At 37.1% G+C, this 25950-nt stretch overlaps 3 protein-coding genes and 1 non-coding gene across 5 annotated transcripts; 2 read left to right on the forward strand and 2 right to left on the reverse strand.

Moving 5' to 3' along the window:
* Window positions 1–4476: 4476 nt before the first annotated feature.
* On the reverse strand, window positions 4477–4549 carry Trnav-uac (transfer RNA valine (anticodon UAC)). The gene has a single exon. It is a non-coding gene; the product is annotated as a tRNA-Val (tRNA).
* Window positions 4550–5742: 1193 nt separating this feature from the next.
* On the reverse strand, window positions 5743–13274 carry LOC143178505 (lamin-C). Of its 2 annotated transcripts, XM_076377336.1 has the most exons (9): window positions 12706–13274; window positions 9498–9810; window positions 9125–9417; window positions 8868–9062; window positions 8564–8795; window positions 8247–8468; window positions 8059–8160; window positions 7552–7610; window positions 5743–6749 (listed from the first exon to the last, which is right to left on the reverse strand). In XM_076377336.1, exons 1-8 carry the CDS (start codon window positions 13107–13109, stop codon window positions 7587–7589), a joined length of 1785 nt encoding a protein of 594 aa, XP_076233451.1. In that variant the 5' UTR covers window positions 13110–13274; the 3' UTR covers window positions 5743–6749; window positions 7552–7586. The 2 variants fall into 2 exon arrangements, with proteins under 2 accessions (XP_076233451.1, XP_076233378.1); XM_076377263.1 differs by lacking the exon at window positions 7552–7610.
* A 1209-nt stretch (window positions 13275–14483) lies between these two features.
* Window positions 14484–19037, forward strand: LOC143188853 (uncharacterized). The gene is made up of 9 exons (XM_076393335.1): window positions 14484–15833; window positions 15928–16018; window positions 16119–17137; window positions 17212–17425; window positions 17492–17650; window positions 17736–18030; window positions 18101–18239; window positions 18306–18383; window positions 18465–19037. Exons 1-9 carry the CDS (start codon window positions 14484–14486, stop codon window positions 18522–18524), a joined length of 3405 nt encoding a protein of 1134 aa, XP_076249450.1. The 3' UTR covers window positions 18525–19037.
* A 2607-nt stretch (window positions 19038–21644) lies between these two features.
* Lint-o (L(3)mbt interactor in ovarian somatic cells) lies at window positions 21645–24143 on the forward strand. The gene is made up of 5 exons (XM_076377153.1): window positions 21645–22799; window positions 22878–23088; window positions 23161–23270; window positions 23341–23715; window positions 23787–24143. The coding sequence occupies exons 1-5, from the start codon at window positions 21645–21647 to the stop codon at window positions 23931–23933; spliced, it is 1998 nt and encodes a 665-aa protein (XP_076233268.1). The 3' UTR covers window positions 23934–24143.
* Window positions 24144–25950: the final 1807 nt, after the last annotated feature.

Below are 25950 nucleotides of genomic sequence, written 5' to 3' on the forward strand. Positions count from 1 at the left end.
CCGTGCATAAAACGCCCGGAACAAAGGAGAGGATGAGCTCAACTAACATTACATAATCCTGCGTTCGTTAATCCGATTACAGGGTGGCTGATTCATAGCAGAATCGGAGCGTAACTATTTCTAAAAATCGATATTGAGTTTATACTAAGAGATCTTTAGAGAAATAAATTGCAGGCTAAAAACAAAATATTATTTAAATCATTGCATCATTAAAGCAGGATTTAAGGATATTTTTTACTTTTTACACGGATAATGCAGGAAATGTAGACGCTACTTAACTAAATCCAATGCAAATCGCATTAAGTCGTTATAATTAAGTTATACCCCTGAAAGGTCTGTTGAAAAATTATGAGAAAACCTCTTGACATTTGCGCATCCCTCGGGCGTCTTTCATTTCCTCGCACTGCCCACGGTAAAAGCTTGTCTCGATTCCTTGTTTTTTACACTGATACGTCGCGAAGTTGCAAGGAGGTACTTCTCTAATTAAAAGGATTACAAAATTGCCTTGATGGATGGTAATAAAATCGTTTCTCATAAATAGGGATGATCTATCGCCATAAAAATTATATGTATTATATTGTTTTTATTAAAATTTTAAATAGTACAAACTTTAGCTCACTGCAAGCTTTCAATGCAACTTTATAACAAAGTCTTATTATTAGTTTTGATAAAAAATTGTTATCTCGTTGCAGTCCGAATTAATGCAATAGCTAAAATAAACAAAAGAAGCTCTTCCTTGCTAAAGGTCTACTTCACTTGTATTTCAATGCAAATAATCGTTCCACTTATTCTACGCTGTTCTTCCATTTAACGAATTTAAGTAGGAATCCTGGGAGCTTCATTAAAGAGAATAATACTAATTGTACGCAGTAATTAAATTGTCATGCTTCAAGACAATATTTTTCTAGGCAAATATCCACTCTTGTGACATTGCCAGAGGAAACTCACTTCCCTTCGGCTCTTATAATCCCGAATAATTAAACACGTTCCTTCTTGCCAAAGAAAGTTCCACGTGAAGAAGGTCGAATCGCAATTCAGACATCGCTGATAACTACCTACGAGGAAAGTTCCGAATTTTGGAGCTCAACGTCGTGACTCGTCATCGCGAACTTTCCACTTCTGGAGATGCAATCGCGCCGAATTATTTGACTTCTTCCAGCGCAGCAGCCATCTCCAACTTCTCGAAAGTTGAGTCGAAGTTGGTGCACCGATTGCCTTCACTTATACCAAACAAGTCCAGAGATATTTTTTATAGTGGAGATGCCTATAGTGCTCGCATGAAATGGTCTAATTGCAAGCTAAAGCGTTATCCCTCCAGTTTCGCGCTGGTTCCTCGGATTCGGCACAGCTGAGCTGACTTCGGCGGCGCTCGGCCACAATCGCAGGCGATGCATCGATTTTTCCTTCAACCGACGCCGCTGCACCACGGTGCATCGCCTTTGCAGCGGTCACATTGACACTCGCCAACCTTCCTTCTGGAAACTTTCGTCGAACGAGTGCACCCTCTTTTTCAAGGCGTTAGGGGATTCGCGCGTACCCTTGAAAAGGGCAATCCTTCGACTGAGGACACCCTCGTGAATCCTTTTGACTCTAGTCTCGGCGGAACCTGGATTCAGCGGCGTTTCAGATTTAATCGAGCCTCGGCTTCGCGCTATTGCATATTCATAATGCAGCTATGATTTATGCAGTCCTTATGCTATATGCTGCATGAAATATAGCCGTGGAGTTAAGTGTTTGTCTTTTCCACTGCTGCAAAGGATTTATTATAGAGATAGGAGGTTTCGACGCGATTGATTTTCCTTAAAATGGATCTGTATCGTCGAATAGGTTTCATTTCTTTTAACAACAAAGTAGCACGCTTCATTAAAGATAGTGCTTTTAATTACCTCGAAAGAAACTTTCTTTGTCAGGTACTTAAAAAAAGCTGGATTACCATTAACATTGATCAGTCTCGGGATAAGTGTACCGCCCAGGCTGAAGTTCTTAAGCTCGTGAGCTTTTTGCCTTATTTGCAAGGAACTTTTGCAGTTTTTCATCGCCTCCAAGTTATATCCCTCTTAATGATGGACTTAAACTTTTCCTGATTTAAGAATACCTAGCGAGGTATACTCCCACGAAAGAAGGCTCTAAAGAATAGTTGTGGAAATTAAATTCACACAAATTCTTATATGACGACGATTTTATATGGCCTCTAGGGTTTTAGAAATCTTCCTAAGAAAATTTACAAAGGAAAAACCACCTTCTCTAACTCGACCTGCAGTCGAGTACAAAGGCATCCTCGAAAAAGCTCAATTCTTGGATGATTGACAAGGTTTTGCCACTCGCGTTACATGAATTGTCAACAAATTTAGAAGAACTTAAAATGGTTTGAAGAATATTCAACAAAATTAATCAAAACCTTCCGTGTTGCACATTAAGGCTTAAAGACCTAAGGACCAAAGGCATTGTAGATGGATACTGGCTGTGGGTGGAAACACTATCAATCCTGCAACTGGTTCCCCAAGATTTCACGGTCCTTCGAGCAGGTAGAGGCCGGAGGAGAGACGAAAGAAACGGGGTGGAGACCGAAGGGTTCGCCCTGGACGAACCCGTCATTGAAACTGATCGCTCGACGCAGGAGGCAAGGCCCTTGCGTCTTATTCATGAACGACTACTTCTGGCCAATCATCCCACATCCTGAATGGGCCACCTGCAGCTCCAAGAGGACATGGATGCATGATAAATTCGAATCGTTCGGCTGGATCGTTACCTAATCCTTTATTGGTGACGGTTGCGCTTGGATCGATTACATCTGATACAAGTCGGATGCCTTCAATCAGATTCAGTGATATCGAAAGAAAATGAGGCGTCGAGAAGAGAACGGATAACAGGCTCAATTGAAATTGAGGATGAAAGAATGTGAAGCTTCTTTGTGATCAAGTGTATCGAAGAAGTGGAGTTATTTGGTAACACGCTGAAACTGGAGATACGTGATCGTATCTTGGGATCTAGAATTTCATAAAACGTTGATCAGTGGGAAAAATTGAAGAAAGGAGGTCTAGAATGTTACATATAGCTTGTTGAACCGAGACAAGTGTTCTTATCTGCTGTCACGGGTAATAGTTATCAGTCAATTCGCATGCAGAATGAATCAATTCGATACGAATAAGAAGATAAAGATACAACACACGTACAGCTATTCAAACAGCCAATTAAGCTGCAGATTTCGTAATAAAATTTACGAGGCTGCGTTCGAAAGACAGATAAGTAATTTGTGTGATACTATCTTTTCTAGATGCAATTGTTTGAGATTCTTTTCCCAAAGGAACGTATCGTTTAATTGTGCACATTCCTTTTGAAGAAAAAGAACGACGTGTTACATGGAGCGTGTAAATCAAAGTACACTGCAAAAAAGATAAGGGTTGTTCAAGGATACTAGAAGTTAAAGGCATCCTAAAGCATTCTTGGGACACTCGACCCAATTTCGTTCTCCATCGTGTAATTACTAAGCAAGTTAAATACATTCCACTCTCTATTTCGGAGACAAACGTTTTCACCCTGATTCTCACATCGATGAGTCACGTAAGAGATCTTATATCGACTTGAAAATAAACTCTCACGTGGAAGAATGTTAATACAGTCACAGGAATTTCAATGGAACCCGAAGAAATTCAGATTCGAAGAGAAATTAAAATTATTACACCAAAGAATTTTTTATAATACTCATTTCCTACTTTAAAAATGTCCTCCGAAACCCTTTTCGCTGAAGAAGCTAAAGATGCTAATTGTCTCAGACACAGTGTATGAAACTAGAAATTTGTTCGAGTATCCATCTCCTATTATCTTATCTGCGATCTGCATCGTCACGCACAGTTGGATGTTCGATGTACGCCGATTTCGCGTATCTCGTTAAATCGCCCGATAAAATCGGCCCGCCTATTCTTTGGCGAAAAAAGAGGAACAGGGGCAACGAAAGGGGGGAAGAAGCAGAAGAAGGGGGACGAACCGTGGTCGTTCAGAGACGCATCGATACTCTGGTGCTCTCCATCTTGTCGTCGCGGTATAAAATACCGGCTGAAAAAGGAACACTGAATGGTCGATGCCCGACTAAAAACCGGACTTGCTCTCGTTACGCGACGCCAAAGAAACGACGGAGGCAGTTGGCTGCGCCGTGGTACAGGTGGGTTCTCCAGATGACCGCCACGGAAACAGTGAATGAAAGAACGAAGGAAGAGTTTCGACTAGCTACGAGCGAGCGAGCAAACGCGCGACAAGACAAATGCGAGCGCGCCAACCGAATATCAATTTCGACTTCCTGTCGCGTGGGAGCGATATGTCTGGGATTGTGACGCAAAATAACGTAAGTCACACACATATTGGTACCTTCATTTTTTTTCTTAATATTAGGTATCACAATTTTTTTAAGAAATTTGGGTTTTGAGTATTTTTTAAATTTGAGTACCATGTAACGCGAAGGTATTTAAGATAAAAAAAACGTGGTTCCGGCCGGGATCGAACTGGCGACCTTCTGCGTGTAAAGCAGACGTGATAACCGCTACACCACGGAACCAGATGATCGACTCGCTTCGAATGCGACGATATTAGGGCAAGTATATATGTATATCTGTTCTAATATATCTGTCTATTTTGAGAAAAGGAATTTGATGGTAATAGAAACAGTAATTATAGTATAACGCAAGGGGTTTTGCGAGAAGTCTCATTATCAATGGATAAACTAATCTCAGTACCTGAAACTGCCACTAGAGGGTGACAGTATATAATAATTATGCACGTCATGCGCAGTAGCAATCACATAATTGCAGTCACGTGACTGCTACTGCGCATGTACGTAATCACGTGATCACGATTAAAATATCCGTAAACTAAACCCTAATATTTCATGTATTTCGAAGATATACTGAGAAATACGTGTAATATTGTTGCGTAGTAATATTAAATATCATATGCATTCGCGTAACATACAAAAATCTGACAAATTTCACAATATTATAGAAGAAAACAATACAAAACTTACCCCTGCGTTGAACTCTGCATTACGACATCCAAAGAGAAATGCGCACGCAGCTTCTAGAGGCAGGTCATTTGAGTTGCCATAGCACTAAATTTTCCCTTCAAATTTTCTATCATCCACCTGTTGCATAAAACACAAAACTTAATTTTACATTTTAATTTTACATACTTTAATTTTTTATATTCCTACAATCTATGTACAACTACTAAGTTAAAGGAAAATATTGAATGATATGTATCGCTGGGTAATTGTGTAAATGAAGCATGAGAATCACAAACTTTTTAATAGAAGTATTATCACTAAAGTGATGGAAATTAAAATACATTTTCTACTCAGTACATAATAGTATATTAAAATGAATGATACGTACCTTTGTGAATGATTAAGAACCGCCAGGAACAGGATTAAACACTTTTTAACGCAACAAAAAACACACGTCTATTCTCCAGGGCGTCCAGGAACGGAATGACGGCGCGCGCAATTTGAACATAAAAATGGCCGCTGAAATAGCAGTAATAATGGCGGGCAAAAAGGACGTATATGAATGCGAAATTTATATACCCGAATTTATTAGTTTAATTATCAAAGTACATCTTCACATGATATTCTTAAAATAATTTTATACGATATATTAAAAATTTCTATGAGATAAATTAGCTAACCATAGCCTAAACATTGCAAAAACTACTTTTAAGAAAATATGATTGTTTGAAAAATAAGGACGATGTGAATATGGTTAATTAAATTTTTATTATTGATATAAATGGTATAAAGTCGAATACAATTAACAAAATCATATTCCGGATGATGGAGCAGATACATATGAAGTAAATATAATTTCTCTTTTTCTCTATTAGTTAATGGAAGAAGTGACATACAAAATGAAATACATGTAGGCATAAGAAAACTCCTCTTAAGATCCTCGTTCCTCGTCAAATGAATATGCTTGAATATTATACAGGCACCAGACTCCTATTTCATCCGGGTTTTGTACTTAAAAATAAATACTATTATCTACCGAGAAAAAGGATCTCTCTTCTTTTTACATTTATAAAGGCACGATAACGACTAGGTAGAAATAAATGGTACGCCAAAAATATTTCGGTCTGAACAAAAAAATTGCTCTCGTGCTGCCTTATTCGATAAAATAGTAACTCTGAAATAGCGGACAAAGAAGTTTTGTACGATGTGCACAGTATATAAATGCAATAATAGTTTCAATCGTCATGAAACATTTTGTTATGTTTGATTTAAACATTAGGTCACGTGCAAGCTACCAGCGCAAAATGCTCGCAAACAATGATAAGCATCTGTAAGTGTTAGGAAACTCTTTTGTAAAATTTATCGAGATCTTGAAGATATAATACTCGCAAGCAAACCCCCGCAATTATTTACGAGCACTTTGCGCGGATGGCAGATACCGCGGCCTTATATTACAGAATATTTTCTCGTGTGTTATACATATATCTCTATAAGTCGAAAGTACTAATGGTATCGTGAATTCTGTTTTTAATTTCTTCTTTATTATTTTTTTAAGCAAAATATATCATTCAAAACATCGTCTTACGAATCCTTTTTATTGATGAAAACGGAGACACCTCTGTATTTAAACGAGGTTCCCAAGTGTTTTATCCTGTACTTTTCAAGCATTTTTGAAATGTGATGTTAGAATTCCTAGGATTATTCTATGGACTTATTTTCACATAATGCGGCAATTCCCTTCCCCTTGAGGATCGCCCTGAAACAAAGAAAGGAATCATACTGCTATAGAAAAATCAAATCATTATATTAATGAACCCAATAGATGTATGGTATGGCGCATCTACCTTATTATGTATGAATCATTCGACATTATTATTAGTAACAGAAATTTAAGCAAATATTAATCAACGTTAATCATTCATTTAAGTACTTATGAAAAAGGTGAATATTGTGTGCTTTTTTGTGCATGCGTGTAAAACTCTATACACGCACAGTTAAAAAAATATACACACACGTTTTCTCATTTGAAATAAAATAGAAAATATTTAATATCCTTAACCTTCGTTTTACATATTGACAATTTTAATTTAATTTAAATTAGTATAGTATACTATTAGGCACTTTCCTAATAGCAGTCTTTTTTATTCATTAGTATATCATGACCAACCAGTGTCAGAAAATAAATTAATACAATGCCAACAGAGTGATATGAATGTGTTAACTTGTTTTAGTATTTCTACATTTTTATTAATGCATTAAAATGTATGATAATGTCAATGGCATTATAATGGTTATAATACCAATAATGGTACGATACAGTTCCACGTATTTGTTTATTAAGTATATACCCTAAAGACAATGTGGTTAACTAATGAAGTGTTTATATTTCAACAGATTACCTTATGTTTAACACTCATGAAGTTTTAGTTAAGCGTGAGCATGAAAATAAAATGCTGTGAAGAAGAAACAACAAAGCCAAATAAATTTTTTTTTTGAAGCGCGAATAACATTAATCATCGTTGACTATTTTAACGTTCGATAAGTTGAAAACAACTTACATAATTCGGCCCATCAGAACCGTTCGGTCGCCCACTTAATATGGGTAGAGATATCTTTTCTACGGAATAAGAAGATGTATTGGTAACAAACAGCCCGATTTCTTGTACGTTTTTCACATTATATTAACAAAAAAACTTAATAAGAAACATTAAAAATATATGAAATAAAACTTCCAACTGTAAATATAAATTAAAAGGTTTTATAGCCACATTGTCTTCGTCAATTATATCGCTAGAAAGAAATAAATAATTTCCCAAAGCAAACCATTAATAATTCTACTGTAATTTCATAACTTGTGTATTTGCGTTATATTTGTACTATAAATACTTAAACAGTAAAAATAAATGAATAACATTGATCCCGATATTCTCAAAATTATTATTAAACATTTGTCTTTGCTGTGATTAAAAACTATCAAAACTAACTAAAACCAAAGTAAAACTAACATAAATAGTTGTTAATATTAATTTTTATTTGCGTATCACATCTATGCACTTGTTACATACCTGCTGATGATGAAGTTCTTCCTGACGAAAACCCAAGTTTTCTCTATGTCGGGACAAAGATGTGGTCAACTGTTGCCTTTTGCACTCTGAAGTGGCCATTTCCTATTTGTAAATTAAAAAAATATAAGTGTCATTATAAATATTAACAACTTAGCACTAATATAATGTAATAGTTATAATATATTTACCTCGCCGTCGTTATTAAGAAGAATAGTTGTCATATTATCTGCTGTAAACCATTTCTGACCCTTCATAACAATGTTGGATGGTGGCTCGTGTGTAGCACCAATATCTGCTGACCATACCATTACAGTGGCGCCTGCTTCTACTTTTGCAGTACGATGGAATTTAAATACTGTTTCCAGAGAACCAGCTTTGCGAATTATTTGCCATCCACTGAGTGACATCTCCTATAAAAAAATACATTAAATATACGACGTAAAAAAAAATTGACGCATGTTAATATTTATATGTTACAGTTATTAAATTATACTGTTTATTCTACCTTATTGCCTTTATTGGTAAGTTTCACGAATCGTCCTTGAGGATCAGCTTCCGAAATCTCCATGTCACCTCTAGACGTTCCAGTTACACTGTAATCACTGCTAGTACGTTCTTCGCTCTCCTCTAACAAAGTGCGTTTCCGTTTTCCGCCTCTCAGTGGAGTGTGCCTTGAAGGAGTACTTCTACCACTGGATACTGATTGTGTACTTGACTGTACGGGCCCAATGTTTAACCTGTAAAGATACGCAACACGTGTCAATCACAAAATATAGATGATCTTGACATATAATATTCTATTACATTACCTAGCTTCTTCAGATTCCAGTAATTTTCGATATGCAGCAATTTCCAAATCAAGAGCAACTTTGATATCCATGAGATCTTGATATTCTTGTAACTGTTGAGCCATTTCGTCGCGGATACGTGCTAACTCTGCTTCCAAAGATGCCAAACTTTCCGCGTGACGAGTTTTCTCATTTTCACGCAAGTTTTCTAAATCCCTACATAACAATTTGTAATGTTAGAAAAATGACAAATCTCAAGATATTATAGATATAATTACCTGATTCGTGCATTGAGAGCATTATTGGTTGCTTCAAGTTCATTTATTTTTTGACTAAGTGTATCAATTCTTGTCCTTGTCTGTCTCAATTCTTCAACAGCTAAGCTAGCTGCTCCACTATTACGCTGAGCATGAGCTGTCAAATTTTTGATCTTATTTTCATACAACAGTTCGATTTCTTCTCTGTTGGCTCGCATTTGCGCCTCGTATTGATCTCGCAATTCTTGTAAGGACTGTTGTAATTTCGCTTCATATTGTTCAGCAAGCCGGCCATCTATTTCAGAGATTTCCATCTAAAATAAAGTTGAGTAAATTATAAATAAAATATACATAAATAACATTTATCTTTATTTCTATGCTTCTAAATACAAACCTGCCGCTTTGTTCTTGTTTCTGTGAGTTCTTGTTGATAAATTTGATCCTTGAAACTGATATCTTCTTTTAGGCTTTGAATATTATTTTCAAGAACAATCCGTTGCAATGTTTCTTCACCAAGATGTTTACGGGCATCATCTAATGATGCCTTCAACTTTTCTACTTCTTGCTCCAACTCTCTTTCTCTTTCTACTAGCTTTTTCCGTTCTGCTTGAGACTGATTATATTGCGACTGTAAATCGTTGCAACGAGTTTCATACAACAACAGGTTCCTCTCTGCAACTTGCAAGTCCATTATCTTTTTTTCCAATCTGAAAGAAAATTTTACAAAATTTATTACACGAAGTATATGTAGCTTGAAACACAAACCTAACAAAATACTAAATTTCATTACAAAAATTTCTGTACATTTCATTTTTTCATTTTAAATTTACCGTTCAATATAAATAAAAAAAACAAGTGTTTTAAATTGTCCATAAGAGAAAAGCTTTGACAAAATCTTGATCATTTACGACATTCCGGCAGTCGTGAAGAAGAGGTGAGCTCGCATGTTTCTATTTCAGGCAACGACCCACATCGAGAATTTTATTTTCTACCGTACACTGTCTCGAGTCGTCTTAATATTCCATTGCCCTAAAACCTACGGTTTATTAACATTATGCATCTACATTTTTGAAAGAAAATTAAAAAAACGAACTTTTAAATTTACACGCTTTTCCTATAACGTCATCATTGCTTAAAACATTTACGAAAACGTGATAAAAAGTTATATACACACTACGAACAATAGAGTTCGTGAAATAAACACAAGTATCTTGCGCAAAAGCAAGATCTGCGTAAGGAGAAAAAAATTCGTTGATCTCGCGTTAGTTTTGCGTACAAAAAAAGAACATTATCTTCAAGTATGAAATGCCAAGTTTGTAATTTCATACGAGGACGCAAGTGTCTCGTCAGTAATACCATTCCTTTTATGAATTACGTGCTTTTTTTATAATCATTATAAACACAAGGTTGACCATCGCGCGCTCGTTGAAACGCTATCGGTTCGACCGATAAGTTTTAAAGTTACTTTTTCCATAATCATTTTGTATTATCGGAAGTTCGAAAGAGTGACAGAATTATAAAAGAAAGATTAAAAATATGAAGAACGCTGGCTGGAGTTTCTAACTTCAGTGCTACAGTTTTTAATGAAGCGTCGAGTTCGGGTAATAAAAAAGCAGATAAGCGGGGGGTCGGAAGAGATGGCACTCCTACGAGCGTCCACCGAAACGGCATGACTGCATCATCAACTAAAACAAATCTTAGTTTCCTGATATAGCACAAAATACAAACACAACTTGTGTGTTTATATAGAAAAAGAAACTTATCTTTTGCATTAGTTTATTAAACATACGAACATTGACTCTAAAGTAATGATACCATTAGCTTCTCATTCATATCAACTGAAGAAAGTAAACAAGAAATTTAATCAACATTAAAGCGATATCTTTGTCAGAAGTGGCAAGAAATCATCAGATGGAAATACTACAGTATCGACCTGTATAAAAAGAGACTGACTACTGTAATTTATCATATATTAATATATTAAATATATGCAGGTTTCGACTAGAAGCATTTGCATAGAGCGTGGGACGAGAATTGTTTCGTCGATTAGCATGCTTTTCGTCTCATCGATCGTGGAATATATTTCCCAGTTTGTTCCAGGATTCTACCCGTATTTTTATCGATTGCTCAACGCTCTCCGAAAGGAGGTCAATGTTTTCAGTCGAGGTTATACATGCGTTGGAAGATGACATCACCGCCGCATAGTAAGCGTGACGCAACCGCTCGTAGTAACGTCACGTTTCGACTTCGGCACACCCAAATATTCAGAAATTCTATGGTCAAACCCTCGTATAGGACTTTTGACGTTTCGTTCAAGGCACATCGAGTACATCTTTATCAAATAGTCCTACATAAATTCAATACTTCACGCATTTTTTGTGAGAAAAATGACGATCATGCATCGAATACTTTGGAGTTGGTATCATAAACTATAAACATAACAATTTCCTGTTCTTCCAAGTGCAAAGATTACTAAATGCACATTAATGTGGCAAGTCAGGCGCACTGATAAAACGCGCGCCGCGATCCCCTGAACGAATCATGGTCACGTTAAAGCGACGCGTGAAAATTCCACTCGCGCTTGACGTTGCTTAAGAATTCTACTAATCTTTTCGTATTTTAATTCTGTAAGTAGTACGTTAAAGCGTTAAATAAATTTCATGGAAATGTGGTAGACTTATTTTAACCAAATCTATAAAACTGTCTAACCTTGAGAGTTGTGATTTCCAGATTAAGATACATGACCTAATAGTATAGCGATGCCAGGGCAAATACGCATTTCATTGCATATTTATGTTATGTAAACAAGTCCACTAATCTAAGTACTTGTTACAGATGCATGAAACCCTAAGGTATTAATGCATGAATTCACACAGAATGCAATTTAACTGATTAAATTTCATGCAGAGTTAGTAATATTACATTTGTTAATTCATGATAATCAACCCTGTATTTATCTTATGAATCAGTACACGTTTTTTGTACTATAGTATATATGCAGATCTTCCTGGTTTATGCTCATAAAAATCACTCCATCTATCAAGTTTTCCAATGGTAGTTATATTTTCCTGCTTTATCATTTTTATCTGCAGAAGTGTGAGAAGTTAGACTATTCTAGTTTATGATATAAGTTTATATTGCAAGCATGCATAAGACTTATAAATAGCGTTTGAAAGATAGGTGTGATAAATATTTGTAAACAGGTTTGACAGACCCAATCTTCTATCTAAAGTACCTTCAAGCTATTATTCATCAAATAAAAAGTAATTTTAAGTCAAGGTTCCTCAGACTTAGTTTTTTCTGGGTATTAAGTCGTAAACCATAGAATCCACAATTCAAAATTACAAACCCTCCAACAGGTTCATCCATTACAGATCCTATTTACACGCAAGAATTAACTTTTTCAGTATGTACCAAAAAAAAAAAAAAAAAAACAAATTACATACAATAGTCATAAAAAAATACAAAGTAGGATAAAAATTGAGGGACAAAAAACTAATAAATCCCATTCACAGTCTCGATTCTCGATGTGCCTTGGAAATCGAACCCGCGTTACCAATTTTCCAATAACAAATCACAGAAAGAAAGAAGAAAAAGCTTACTTCGACTTAAGCTCCTCATTGCTATCCCACAGTCGCTTGGTATCAATCTCGAGTTTCGCTCGTTCCTTAGCAGTGTCATCGAGTAATTTCCTCGCGTCGGACAATTCATGCTCATACATAGACTTGACTTTGGATACTTCGCGGGTGCTGGTCTCCTCGGTCGTCTGAAGCTCCCGCGTAAGCCTGGAATTTTCGGTTTCCAGGTGCCGCACTTTGTCGATATAACAAGCCAGCCGGTCATTGAGATTCTGTAGCTCCTGCTTCTCCTGTAGACGAGAGTAACGTGTCGGACTCAAAGGACTTCCTGGTCGTTGACCGATCGGCGTTGACGTGCTGAACTGCGGCGACTGCACGCTGCTACTCGAGCTCGTCGCCGTGCTCTTCTTCGTTGCCTTCGTTGACATCTTTGCGATATTCTATCCCGTTTATTGCACAATCACTTGTCCGCGCACTATCGAACCATCAACTTGGTGCACAACGACACCGTGTCCGTGTGAAAACGCCGTTAGCGGTTAAAAAACTACCCAAAGCCCGAATGCTCCTGCCTCGATCAACGGAAGAACTGTTTAGCGGTGACGCCAACATTAACGACGCAACCTTCTTATGTGCATATCTTTATACCGCGTTAGTAAACGGAGGCAAGCGCTCTGATTGGCTGCGTGTGTATACACACACTGGTCGCTGGCCAATCGTGTGATATCGCCTTGCATGCGGCCACCAATGGGAGGACGTTTACTCGCTGGTGAAGCGCGTCAATCTTGAAGACTGCTTTCACTAGAAAGCTGACCGAGGGAGGAACAGAGCATGCTCTTCGTGTTTAACTGCAATGATATGATTGTAGATTAATCTAGGTTTGGAAAGCGATATTTACGTCCTTTTGTTTTGGATTTCAATCTTTTTTTTTTAGGGGAATCTGTCTCATTTTACGAGAAAAATTAGGGAAAATGGTTTCTACTGCTGTGTGTGTGTATTTCGAAATAAGTTTTTGCTGTATGAGGAAAATGAAGAATAAGTGAAGTTTACGCTTTGTGTATTGATTTAGAATTTAGAATCTATGTTAGATCTACTGCAAATATAGTCAGTTGATTTATTGTGATTATCTGTTCGTCTAACATTATCGAAGTAGTATCACTGATGTAATCGACAAAAATGATGAATGTAAGTTAGGTTTAATGTGTTGTGTCCCTGATAAGAAGCGTAATAGACACAAATAGTATACACATATACTAACGTATAATTCTAAAAATGACTAATGCAGTTGACAGAACAATGTTCCAAAATTTTGTAGCTTAAAAATTAAAGAACTATAGTATGATAATTTAAAAAATATATATAACGTTTTTCCTGTTCCGTTACATCTCATTTTAAAATAATTAGAAAATATATTGAAAATAAGAAAAGTCGTTTAATACCCAAGGTTTCTAAACCATCCGCCAGAGAGCGGTAGTGCGCGGATTTTTAAAATACCTGTAGTAACTGTAGAAGTTACTGTTCGTGAGTACGTGAATGTCAGAGAAAGGATAGTTTCTGTTTAAAGTGATACTTGTAAAGCAAATACTTTTTAAATACTGATACTCAAGAGAATATTTGATTACGTATTTCACAAAAAAGCACCTGATGTATTTGAAGCTGTGATAACGTTACTTGTAAGTAACAGCAACAGGAAATGATATGGAATTTCGATCGTCGTTAGGAAATAATATTTAATTTACATGAGAAACTTGTGAAATAGTTATTAAAACCGAGTATTCGAAATATCAATGAAGAAAAATATGAACATGTGTGATCTTATAGATTTTAATAGTCCTGATACGAAAGGATTTTTGAGCTCTAGACTTGCGTCACCTTTAATACCGGTTCCTACAGATTCCACTTGCGGTAATTCCTATAATCGTCTAAACAAACCAAGCTCACAAACGTTACAACCACGTGATAGTTTAGAAAATAATCCTTTTGATATGGTACTTCATAAAACCACGGAATATATTCAAAAAAAAGATGATCCTTTTGAAGTGATGCTGGAAAAGGCTCTGAAGCCAAAATCCAAAAAGAGAACATGCTCTGTTGATTTTACCGATGACTGTGGTTTAAAACAAAAGAAGCTGACTCAGAGATCAAAGATGAACAAAACATTGGATGATTCCTTAATTAAAAATGAATTGAATGTAAAAAATATAATTATCAATAAAATGCCTTATGAAAATAGAATATTTGATTTAGATAATATACATGAATTGAAAAATAATGTAAAATCTGATACTGTTGCACATAATGCTAATGTACCTGCTATTAATATTGAAGATATTAATTCATCTATTCTAAGCCATTCTTTAATGAATAATACATTGTTTGAAGAGGATGAAGAAGTAAATAAGGATCTAATGAAAATCAATTTAGAAGATGAGATATCAACATGTGTAGAAGGGGATACTCTTAATGTTAATGAAATACCATTATCAAATGCATATCTAAAACTACCAAAACTTCGGCGTTCATTTTCACAAGGAGAAAAGATATCTCCAAAAAAATCAAAACATCTGAACCTGACCTCACTGGTAGAATCTTTGAGAACTCGCTCTGGAAGTAGTAACAATGTATCTACATCTTCATATGATTGTTTAAATACTGCTTTTCGAAGAAGCCATTCTAGTGGAAGTTCTGTATTTTCAAGTATATCAAATATTTCTTCTATTCCCAAATTAAATTCTGTTTCTTCTGCAACCAGTTCATCAATGATAATGTCAAATAATACCCTTAATCGTACCTTTATAGAAAGTCTTTCATCTGAGAACATAAGTGCTACAAAATTAAGTGAGCAAATAGACTCTATTAAAGAAGCAAACATTTCTTTAAATAAATCTCAATTTTCAATATCCGATTTAGCTGAACGGTTTAATAAACTTAAGACAAAAGCTTCAGAAGTTCAGATTAATGAAAAATCTGAAAATGAAAAAAATGAAGTTGTGTCTAATTTTTCTACTGAATGCATAACTGTGATGGAAAAAGATAAAGAATGTATTACAAATAACAAATTAATAGATGTTGATATATTTAAACCAGAAACAAATTACAGCAAAGAGTCTTCCACAAGTTTTAATTCTGACACTTCATCAGATTCAGTATTTCTTGTAAGTTCTGCTTCTATATAAAGTTATTGAGAAATATTTTTCTCTTTTACTGATAAGTAGCAATCATATATTAATACAATTTTATTGTTTTCAGGAAGGAAATAAAATTAATAAATCAATACTGCAGGAAGCTAGACATCTTGCAAGAACTTTTGAAGAATTGGCTTTGAAAACAAGTTCAGGATGTAAGTCCAAACAATTCATGTTTAAATTTATATCCATTTTGAACATTTACTTTTTGTTACAATTTTAATTTGCAATATCTATTGTTCTCCTATTTATTAGCAAGCATTGATGATCTCATTTCAAATAATTCATTGTGGACATCAGAATTACTACCAGCCTTTGATGATGAAATCAAAACTGATAATTTAATTGAGTTACTTACATCTCCTAATACCAATGATGTAAATTCCAAAAATGAAAAAGTTATGGAACAGACAAAGAGTGATTCATCTACAGAAAAACATGAAATCTGTGATACTAAGAAAACAGAAGGAAAAAAAGTTATAGAAATGGAACTTATTGAACCTGAAAAACGTATTTCTGCAGCAACACTTTTACTAGATCTTAAGAAATTAGTTGGAACAGAAAATAACATGGAAGCAAATAAATTGTTGAATGATTTGGAAAAAGCTTTAGGTGTTAACTGGGAAAATAATACTGAATTGTTGACTACTTGTCTTAGTTTAACTAATAATTTAGGTAAAAGTCCACAAAAATCAAAATGTAATTTAGAAATAATAAAAAATGTGGCAGAAAATAATATGGAATACAGTCAGGAGGACAATTTAGCTAATAATTCATCAGAAAATATTATAAAGATGGATAACAACTTAAAAACGAATACATGCATTAATAATACGGAAAAATGTTTGAAAGAAATAAATAGTCCACCAGAAAATGAAATTTTAAAAGCAAAATCCAATGTTGAAGAGATGAATAACGAAAAAGAAGAAAATAAGTTTGATACTGAAGAAGAATGTAAAAAAGACTCTTTCCACGAGACAAAAAATAATAATTTCGGAAATGAAAAAATGGTATTGGAACTTCTTGCAAATATAGGAAAATTGTTAACTAATGAAACCGAAAAACATTCAAGTTTGGATGTACTTAAAAACTTGGGAAAGGCATTGCATTTTGCTACTAATAATTATAATGTAAATGAAAATATTAAACCCGATTGTAATTATGAAGAAATCCAACAAACTCCAAAAAAATCTGTGACCAAGTTTGAAAATAAAAAATGTTCCTCAGTGTTGTCAAAGTCAAGAAATAGATTTAGCTTGGACTTAGATTCGAAAGTAAGTACATAAATCTATTATATTTGTTAAATATAATTATATTAATACATGTAATTACATAACTTCGTTTACAGAAACAGTCAGTTAATAAGAATTCGATTAGAAGAAGTATATCTGTATCTCAGACTCCACCACCTAAAAGTATACCAAGTCCAGTAATGTCTAAAGGCAAAAGTACATCTCAGTTGAAAGAAGTTACAAAACGTTTCCCTAGCGATCCTGGGCTTGCTAGTCCACCATCAGATAAAAAAATCATTACAAAGTCTGATAAAAACAATTTAGGAAAAGGTGAGTTTTTATTTATTTAGTAGTAACAGGTCATAAAATAAAAATAATCAATGCATCGTTTTTTAGATACACAGATAAAGTCGGCTACCTTAAACATACACAAAGAAAAAACTTCAATAGTGGATGTAGTGAAAACTAAATTGAAAAAGAAAAATGGCACTGATATTGTAAATAAAAGAGGCCCCCTAAAAGCTCTTATTCCCATTGGAAATATGCAAAAAAGAGGTATGTATACATAAGTAAAACATAAATGTATGTTGTATTATTTGTATATCATTTTTTTTGTGTGACAATGTTTGATGTATTGCAGACACTATTAATAAGAAAGCAATTTCACCTGCTCAATCTGTCACTCCGCCGAAGTCTCATAAAATAATCAGCAGCACACCTAACACGTTGGATGACAAACCCAAAGTGAGCAAGACCTCACGATCTGCGAAACCAGTTGCTTCATCCACTCCGGATATTCAAACTTCTAAAACCCGAGACACACAAGCACAAACAACTAATTACTTAAAAAAACGTAACTTTTCTTGTGATATTTCACCGGTAACTACACGCGTAAACGTTAATAACAAGAATGGAATAAATAATAGTCCAAAAAGGTAAGTTTTATTTAACTCACTACATTTGTTAAGAAAAATACATAATAAAAATAATAAATTTTTTTTTTAGAATCAGTAAATTACCATCTCCAAAAAGAACGACACCCAAACGTCGGCCAACGGAATCTGGGATTCCAAAGTCCCAAACTCCTCCCGTAAATAAAAGACTGAATTCTTCGTTTGATATTAATCAATACGAACACTTTCCCGTGTCACCTCAGCGTTCCTTATATAAAGTATCGAATTCTCAAAAGAATTCACCGGTTTCTTTAAAGAAGAATAACGATAAATTGCAAGCAAGTCCTCTGAGAGAGAGTAATAAGATTATGTACAAAGTGAAACCAATCAATTTGGTACATGAAAAACCGTATTATAGTAATCAAATATTTAAATGTGAATCTAATAATTAATCAAAAGCATATTTTTTTATACAGATCTCAAAAATGCGAAGGCACAGTACTGGTACCAATGTGATGGAAAAAGAAAATATTTAATCCATATCGACTATTTTATAATCAGTAATGGTTGTGCTATTAAGTATGAGTAAGATTTGTTACATCAGGTGTATTTTTTACTTTTATATTTTTTATATTTATGTATTTGCAATAAAGTGTACGAAACAACTAATTTTTCCTTCATTACTTCAATCAGAAACTTGGAGAAAACTGTACAAATACTATAAATTCTAAATCACTCAATTCCCTTTCTTCACGTTACATCATGAAACATCGTAACCAAATCGTTACGCTGTGAAATGTAAAAGCGAAAAGCTACACATATATTTCATAAAGAAACAATAAAATGTTACAAATCATTATCGTTGAAATGTACAATAAAAAGTGATTAGAACTTATAAACGTACTATGTACGACGTTACGTTAAGATTCGTTTACGATCTGTTGCGTCAGTTCCGTCTATCTGAAAACAGGCTCAAAAGGGAGCTACTCGGCCGGGAACGAGGACAGCAGCGCTCGGGAATGGCCGATACGTCACGGTCGTTTCTAAAATCACAGACTCAGTACCGTATCCTACATTGCACGACCAACAAATTGTCCTCGTACCACTCCAAATTGACAAAAAATCACTTTGAACCCCAGCAACCTACTCAGCAACATATTCCTCCACCCTCCGAAATAAATCTCATTCTAAAAAGCAGCCATGAACGAACCAAGAGAAGGCAACTTCTGAAAAAGCAGATTCCCAACTGTTGCGTCCTCAAAAATAAGCCAATACTCCTCCCTAGAATATTCCATTTCTCTCGTTCGATTCCCAGAAAAAAGAAAGCCATAAAATCGGTGGAGTCTGGTCCGAGCATCCCCGAAGGAACTCGAAGCGTCGTTGCTCGAGGGAAACGCAAGCGACGAAAGAATCAGCGTCAGCGAAAGCGATGCGCAGAAGCCGGGTCCCCTGCGCGGGCGCCGACTCAGGTATCGCCGCACCTGCACGGACCCGTCCCCGCAAAAAGTGCGCTCCGCGTGTTCCGTACTCCAGCGGCGGTCCGTCCACACTCGCGTGTAGCCGCACCCGGCTTGGCGCTCTCCGCAACCGTCTACGAAAACTCGGGCACAGGAGAGCGAAGGAGGCCCGTCGACGGTGCAAACGATTCTTTTCGACTTGTCGGAGGTGACAGTGGCAGTGAGGTGAAGTGCGTCACAGTTTCACCGGAGTTCGATCTTTTTGGGCGTTCAGTAGGAAGGAGAACTAGCGCGGCGCGCACAAGAGGCCGCCTCTAGAAAAAGAGCGCGTCTCGGCGCGTTGCGCTACATCGGTGCACGTCGCGGATACTGGCGGATACTCGCGGAAGAGTCGAAAGGATGCGTGGAATGAATAAAAAGGGTGTCCTGCGCGAATTGAACCGCTTCGCGTAAAGTTTGCGAAGCGACGAGATCGCTAGGAATTATCGGCGAACGGAACCGGGAGTGAGAGAAGAGGCTGGCGCGCGCCGAGCGGCGAGGCCACGGCTCGAGTTCGGGAAAAGACCGCGTCGTGCTGCGGCAGGGTATTGTGCGATAGAATCGTTCGAGCTTATCGACATTCCTCGAATTGTTGTAGGTGTCATCGCGCATAGCGAGCGGCAGACTCGGCCGAAGGATTCGGCGAGCTCGTACACAGTGTCAGCGCGGATCGAGGAACGTGTGTGTATAGGAGGAACGCGACCGGCGGCGATATATCCCGCGTGGTACGTACACGCACGCACGAGCACGCACGAGCACGCACACGGAGGCACGGCGGGCACATTCGCGAGGACCGTGGACTCGTGGAATCGTCGTTCGGTCGCGTGTATCGGAGTGGCCTGCTGGCAGTGCTGGCTGTCGCGAGGCGCGCTTAACAGAGAGATCCAACACCGTAGGAAACTTGCCCGCTGTCGAACGCAGCGGAGAGAGAGAGAGAAAGAGGGACGGAAAGAAAGAAAGAAGGGCAAAGAGAGGGAGAGGGAGAGGCAGAGGGAGAGAGAGAAGCGTATATCCGTCGTTGAACGATTGGCGCGTGGCGTAGAGCAGCGTAGACGTTCGACGGTCACTTGGCACGTACGCGGAGCGCAATTATTCCCCCGGTTATCCCGTTTCGTCCCCGTCGAAGTGGGCATTATTTACGGGCGTACGGCGCGTCTTCGGTGGCGAAGGAAAAGTAGGAGAAGGATCGGTCGCGGAGACGGTCCCCTTTGTTCATAGGTGCTCGCCGATAACGATTACGTTCGAATTTTGAACCGTGGCTCAGCGACGATCGCCGGAAGGAAGCCGCGTATGCGGGACTGACAGGGACTGAGGAAAAGCACACGCCGACGGTCGAAAGTGCGTGCGAAGGGTGTGAAATGCGTCGCGCTGCAGTTCGATGTTCGATCCAGCAGCGGGCGACCTGACTTTGTCAAATCGTAGCCACCGACGAGCAGCCAGCTCTTTGGAACGGCGCAGCTGCGGTACGTGATTCGAAAATCTCTCCCGGTAACGGAGCCGAACGATAGAAAGTGCGATCGTTCGTATCCTCGATCGTGGGCCGCGCTCACGCCCGCCGATTAACGCTGGGAACGACGACGTCGGAGCGGACATTTCGCGCGTTCCGAATGCGCCCGAGATTTTGCACGCTGTATTGACTCCGTCGATCCGTGCAATCGATAATATTGCATCGAGTTAAAGCCACTCCAAACGAGTCGCTAGAGAGTAAAAGAGAAGCGAGGGAAATCTTCGGCGAAGTGGTAACGCTTTTATTATAACGCGTCGTGTTCGAAACTTGTTTATGCGTGAACACGATTCTGCGCTCGATACGAAAGCATTCCAGCTCTCGCAACAATGATCGACTCTCTTTATCTACGCGTCGTTTCGAATGGAAATCAAGGGCTTTCGATACGCGTGTGACGTAACTATGGATCGAAATACGATTTCGAGGAAGAACGAAGAATAAGCGAAAGAGGAGCACTTGATACGGAGTAAGGAGCTGCGTGCGTGGTGGACACGGAGAAATTCGCCGGTCGTTATGACACCGCGCGCGTATGGTACGAAAAGGATAAAAACGTGCGGCAGGCATCGTGAAAATCACGAGGACAACGATACACCCGAGCGTCCCACGAGCCGCGAGATATCGCATTGTGGCGCAAAACGTTTTATCGACGCGTAATAATGCAGCAGCATCGGGTAGAGGCGCAGATACTCCACGAGGAGCAGATCCTGGAGGCGATAGATCAGCTGCGTCGACGTAAAGCGCGACCCGACGCCGATCGTATTTGCAATTATCTGCTGCGAAAATTCTCGGTCGACGCACAGGACACCATAGCCGATCTTCATCGGTTGATCGAAGCGGAGAAGGTGATTCAGGTGGACTATAAGGGTAACACTAGCTACAGGAATGCCTCGAAATGGTCGCGGCTGCAGATGTACAAAAATCGACCGGAGGGCTTCGTGAAGGAAAAGTTGAACTCCGGGATGGTGGCGGGAGCCGTGGCCGAGCTCGTTGTCGAGGAGCCGGATTACCTCGATCAAGGTGTGCCCGCTTATAGGCTGGTCGAACAGCTGCTCGATGGTGTCTCGAATCCCACGTCCAGACGCATGGTAGAGGATTTTCTCGGAAAAGAAGTGGCCAGCGGTAATTTGACGCGTCTCTCGAACGGCAATTACTCGCTGGTGGCGACGTCTGACATGACAACCACCGCCGAGCCAACGCATCGGGAATCTTTCACCCTCGAGAATGGGAACGCGCGACGGAAGGAATTGCAAACCGTCACCTCGACGACGGGGGGTTTGTACGATTTCGACGAGACGGAGAACTTGACGATTACGGACTCGAGATCGAACACGCCGAGATCCTCCAGACAAGCGAGTCCGAAGCCTGAGCCACAGATCAAGAAGGAGGAAAGCTTCGAGATACTCGTCGGGGGTGACGAGAATGTCGAGTCGCCGGTTGAGGCTGATCCTTTGAAGGAGCAAGAGCCGCAGGAACCCCAGGAAGCGCAGGAACCGTCCCAGACGATTGTCGAGGATGTGAAGGAGGAATCGAAGAGCGCGGATAATCAGACCCCTAACCTCAAAAGGTCATCCAAGTCGGAGCGTAAACAGCGCTTACTCGTCCGCACGGATGATCCTATGGACATAGAGATTAAGTTTGAGGATTATCGAAGAGACAATAAAGAGGAGACGAGTTCGCAGAAGGAGAAGAGGGAGGAAGCTGGACATCTTAGCGAGGAGCGGGAGGACGACGATGCGGGAAGAAGTTCCACCAATCCTTCGCCCACGCCTTCTAACGTTAATGTTGGTGGATTTCGAAGTGCTCGTAGAAAGGTATGGATTCTTCATCTTAGTGAATGTAACGCGAATGTAACAAATTCATTCAACTGAACAATAATCTATGTTTTCCAGAGAGCAAAAAAAGTGTTCGATCCCTCTGATAATAATCTTGTGAAGCGAAAACGTGGAAGACAACCAGGTTCTCAGAATAAGTCTTCTATGTCTCAGGAGTCTCAAGATTCTTCTAAGCCTACTGTTAAAGACGGTCCTTGTAGACAATGTAGTCTTTGTGCCAAAGAGAAACAAGAAACCTTGGTTGCTTGCCGTGATTGCACTGTGAGAGGTATTTATTGTGAAAATACAGTGGTTTTTTTCTTTTTTATTAACATGTAGTAATCAATAAATGTATTTGCAGCACATCCAAGCTGTATTTATAGTCCAGAAGAAATGATCCAAAAGGCAGGCAGCAATTGGCAGTGTGAACGTTGCAAGAGTTGTACAATATGTTGTGAAACTTCGGATGCTGTAAGTTAAATGCAACAAATATAGCATTAGTTTCCTTCTTTCTGCATCATCATTGAAGTTCATTTTACAGGGGCCACTTGCTACATGCTTCACGTGCGATGAAGCTTACCATTATTATTGCCACACTCCACGAATAATACTTCCTAAATCAAATTCAAAGTGGCAGTGTAATGACTGTATTCAAAAGCAGTATAAGACAAATGTAAACCAAAATATTAGTTTGGTTACCAGCAGACCTGACACACCATCAAATCCACCTGTTTTACCTCCTGTTTTAAGTCCTCAAGTATCTCCTGCCAGAGGGTCTTCAGATCAAATGGATGATGATAGCCCAAGAGATGGAATTGATCCTAATATACCTGATGCCTCAGATTGGACGTCTGAACAAGTATATCAGTATTTTGCAAGACTCTTTCCAAAAGAAGCAGAAGTGTTCAGGCAACAGGTATTTTTTTAATCTCGTGAAGTTTTTTTATACTTTGGAGTTTTATTCATTGCCTTTTTTATGTGTTCCAGGATATCGACGGCCACTCTTTATTATTAATGAAACGATCTGATGTTTTAAGCGGACTTGATCTGCTTTTAGGTCCAGCGTTAAAAATATATAGGCATGTATTAAAACTGCAAGTGCGGAGGGATGATCCAAAACTATATTGGTTGTAAATGCTTTACATACTCTAAGAGTTAGTATAATTTTTAAAAGAAGTTAAGCACTCTTTGTACCATACAGATAGTTTTTTTTACATTTAAGGATTATGACTATTTTTTTGATTCAAGATGCTTTTTCATGTTGTACATATTGTAGCTATCTTGGATTAAAAAAATGACGTTTTATTATAAAAAAGTTCGAGAATATTGACAATTAATATAAAAAATGAAAAACTGATACATATTCGTTTTCTATCCAAGTACTTTTGCATTGGATAATTTAAATGGCTTATTCTTGATACGATAGAACGTACTTTTTTGTTTATTGATTGTAATTTGTACTTCTGGAAGGTGCTAATCTTTTTACTTGTTACATGTTGAAGTTTAAATTCCTATCCCACGATAAAAATTCTAAACATTGTTTTACTTAAATTTAAATAAAAGAATTCGAATTTGAACTAAAATAATAAACGCTATTTGTACACCTTTGTATTACTTTTATTTTATTTTTTACAATGTATATGAAGATAACAAATATTTATTAATAATACAGTAAATCTGTTACTATCCTATGTAAGGAACATGATACTTTGGTTTGAAATATACTTTCTTAAACATTAAATACAGCAGTATTTACAACATACGCCAATGTAAATAAGTACTCAAGAATTTAATTTTCAAAATTTTTAAAAGAACAAATTCTGTTGTTACCTCTTTTTATTAATACTGAATAGAAAGACAAATTTGTTTCTGTTTTATGCAATCAAATTATTGATTAAATCAATTCCTTAAAAAGACATACTTAACGTGTACAACTTGTGAAAAACTGAAAACCCATTTTTCACATACACTGATCATGAACTTTACATTTTGTCAAGTGATTTGTAACAATAAATTATATACTCGTGTAACATTGTATCTATAACATTTACATTTATACAAATGCAATATGTGCATCTGTTTATTAACATTTATACGAATTAAATACACGATATATTTAAAAATTTTCAATAGATCTACAAAACAACAGCTTTTCAGTAATATCAGAGTAAAATTTCACTTTTCGAGCAAATAATCCTGCCGTTCATGCAATCCTTTCATTATTTTGAATCGCATTGAATTGTACGAAATTACACATTTTCATAACATGCTAGTACGAAAGTACAGACATTTTTGTTGATATGAGAAATATCATATTAATTATATACATTAATTTTGCATAGTAAGAGAAAATATTAATTTCAATACACTGTAGCTGAAGTATAATATAACACAGTCAAATAGTGTCTTTCAATGTTTATACCATTTATTATGTACTCATTACGTAACGTACTAGGTATATCACTTTTCGAAATTTCATTGAAGTTAGAGTACATTAATGTATGAGAACTATTTTTAATCCCATGTTGTACTGTATTAACTTTCCATGATTGGAATATTTCCTTTCTTCTATACGTACTATGAAAGTGGAAAAAATTTTGAAGCAATGATTAATGTACATCCACATAGAATATATAAATTCTATAACTTTTATATTTTTAATTTCATAATTCATTTGGTTTAAACATTTTCATTGGACTACATGATGAAATATGGAATACATAAGAACCTATGTATACCCAACAAACGGAAATACAAAATCAAATCTATCTTTCCATATCAAAATTTGTAATCAATATCATAAAACATTTTTTAAATATATATGTAATTTATACAAATTTATGATAAGTAATTTATGATGGATACAAATTTAGTGTACATAAAAGAATGACATAACATACAATCTTTTATACGAGTATACAGTATTTAAATCTAGAATATCTTCCTTCCCATTCATAAACCAGATATACAAAAATAACATATCACTATAAATACAAAAGCTTTTGATCCTTGTTAAATTGCTAACAAAGTACGTAATTTGCAGTCTTGCATCTGTGCATTTCTTTTTTATTTTGCAAGTTTTATTTTGGTAACATTTTTGTTACTAGTCATAGAAAAAAATTGAATAGTAAGAATTATTATTTCCTGTTAT

This window comes from Calliopsis andreniformis, chromosome 1 (assembly GCF_051401765.1).
Source record: "Calliopsis andreniformis isolate RMS-2024a chromosome 1, iyCalAndr_principal, whole genome shotgun sequence".
Taxonomy (NCBI): domain Eukaryota; kingdom Metazoa; phylum Arthropoda; class Insecta; order Hymenoptera; family Andrenidae; genus Calliopsis; species Calliopsis andreniformis.

What these genes read in the sequence shown, in the direction of transcription:
- LOC143188853 (XM_076393335.1), top strand. Translation starts at nt 14,484, where the DNA reads ATGTGTGATCTTATAGATTTTAATAGTCCTGATACGAAAGGATTTTTG. An exon ending in CATCAGATTCAGTATTTCTT is followed by an intron (nt 15,834 to 15,927) that starts GTAAGTTCTGCT and finishes TATTGTTTTCAG; the next exon opens with GAAGGAAATAAAATTAATAA. An exon ending in GCTTGGACTTAGATTCGAAA is followed by an intron (nt 17,138 to 17,211) that starts GTAAGTACATAA and finishes CTTCGTTTACAG; the next exon opens with AAACAGTCAGTTAATAAGAA.
- LOC143178505 (XM_076377263.1), bottom strand. Translation starts at nt 13,109, where the DNA reads ATGTCAACGAAGGCAACGAAGAAGAGCACGGCGACGAGCTCGAGTAGC. An exon ending in AATGAGGAGCTTAAGTCGAA is followed by an intron (nt 9,811 to 12,705) that starts GTAAGCTTTTTC and finishes ATTTTCTTTCAG; the next exon opens with ATTGGAAAAAAAGATAATGG. An exon ending in AAACAAGAACAAAGCGGCAG is followed by an intron (nt 9,418 to 9,497) that starts GTTTGTATTTAG and finishes ACTTTATTTTAG; the next exon opens with ATGGAAATCTCTGAAATAGA.
- Lint-o (XM_076377153.1), top strand. Translation starts at nt 21,645, where the DNA reads ATGCAGCAGCATCGGGTAGAGGCGCAGATACTCCACGAGGAGCAGATC. An exon ending in CCGTGATTGCACTGTGAGAG is followed by an intron (nt 23,089 to 23,160) that starts GTATTTATTGTG and finishes ATGTATTTGCAG; the next exon opens with CACATCCAAGCTGTATTTAT. An exon ending in CAGAAGTGTTCAGGCAACAG is followed by an intron (nt 23,716 to 23,786) that starts GTATTTTTTTAA and finishes TATGTGTTCCAG; the next exon opens with GATATCGACGGCCACTCTTT.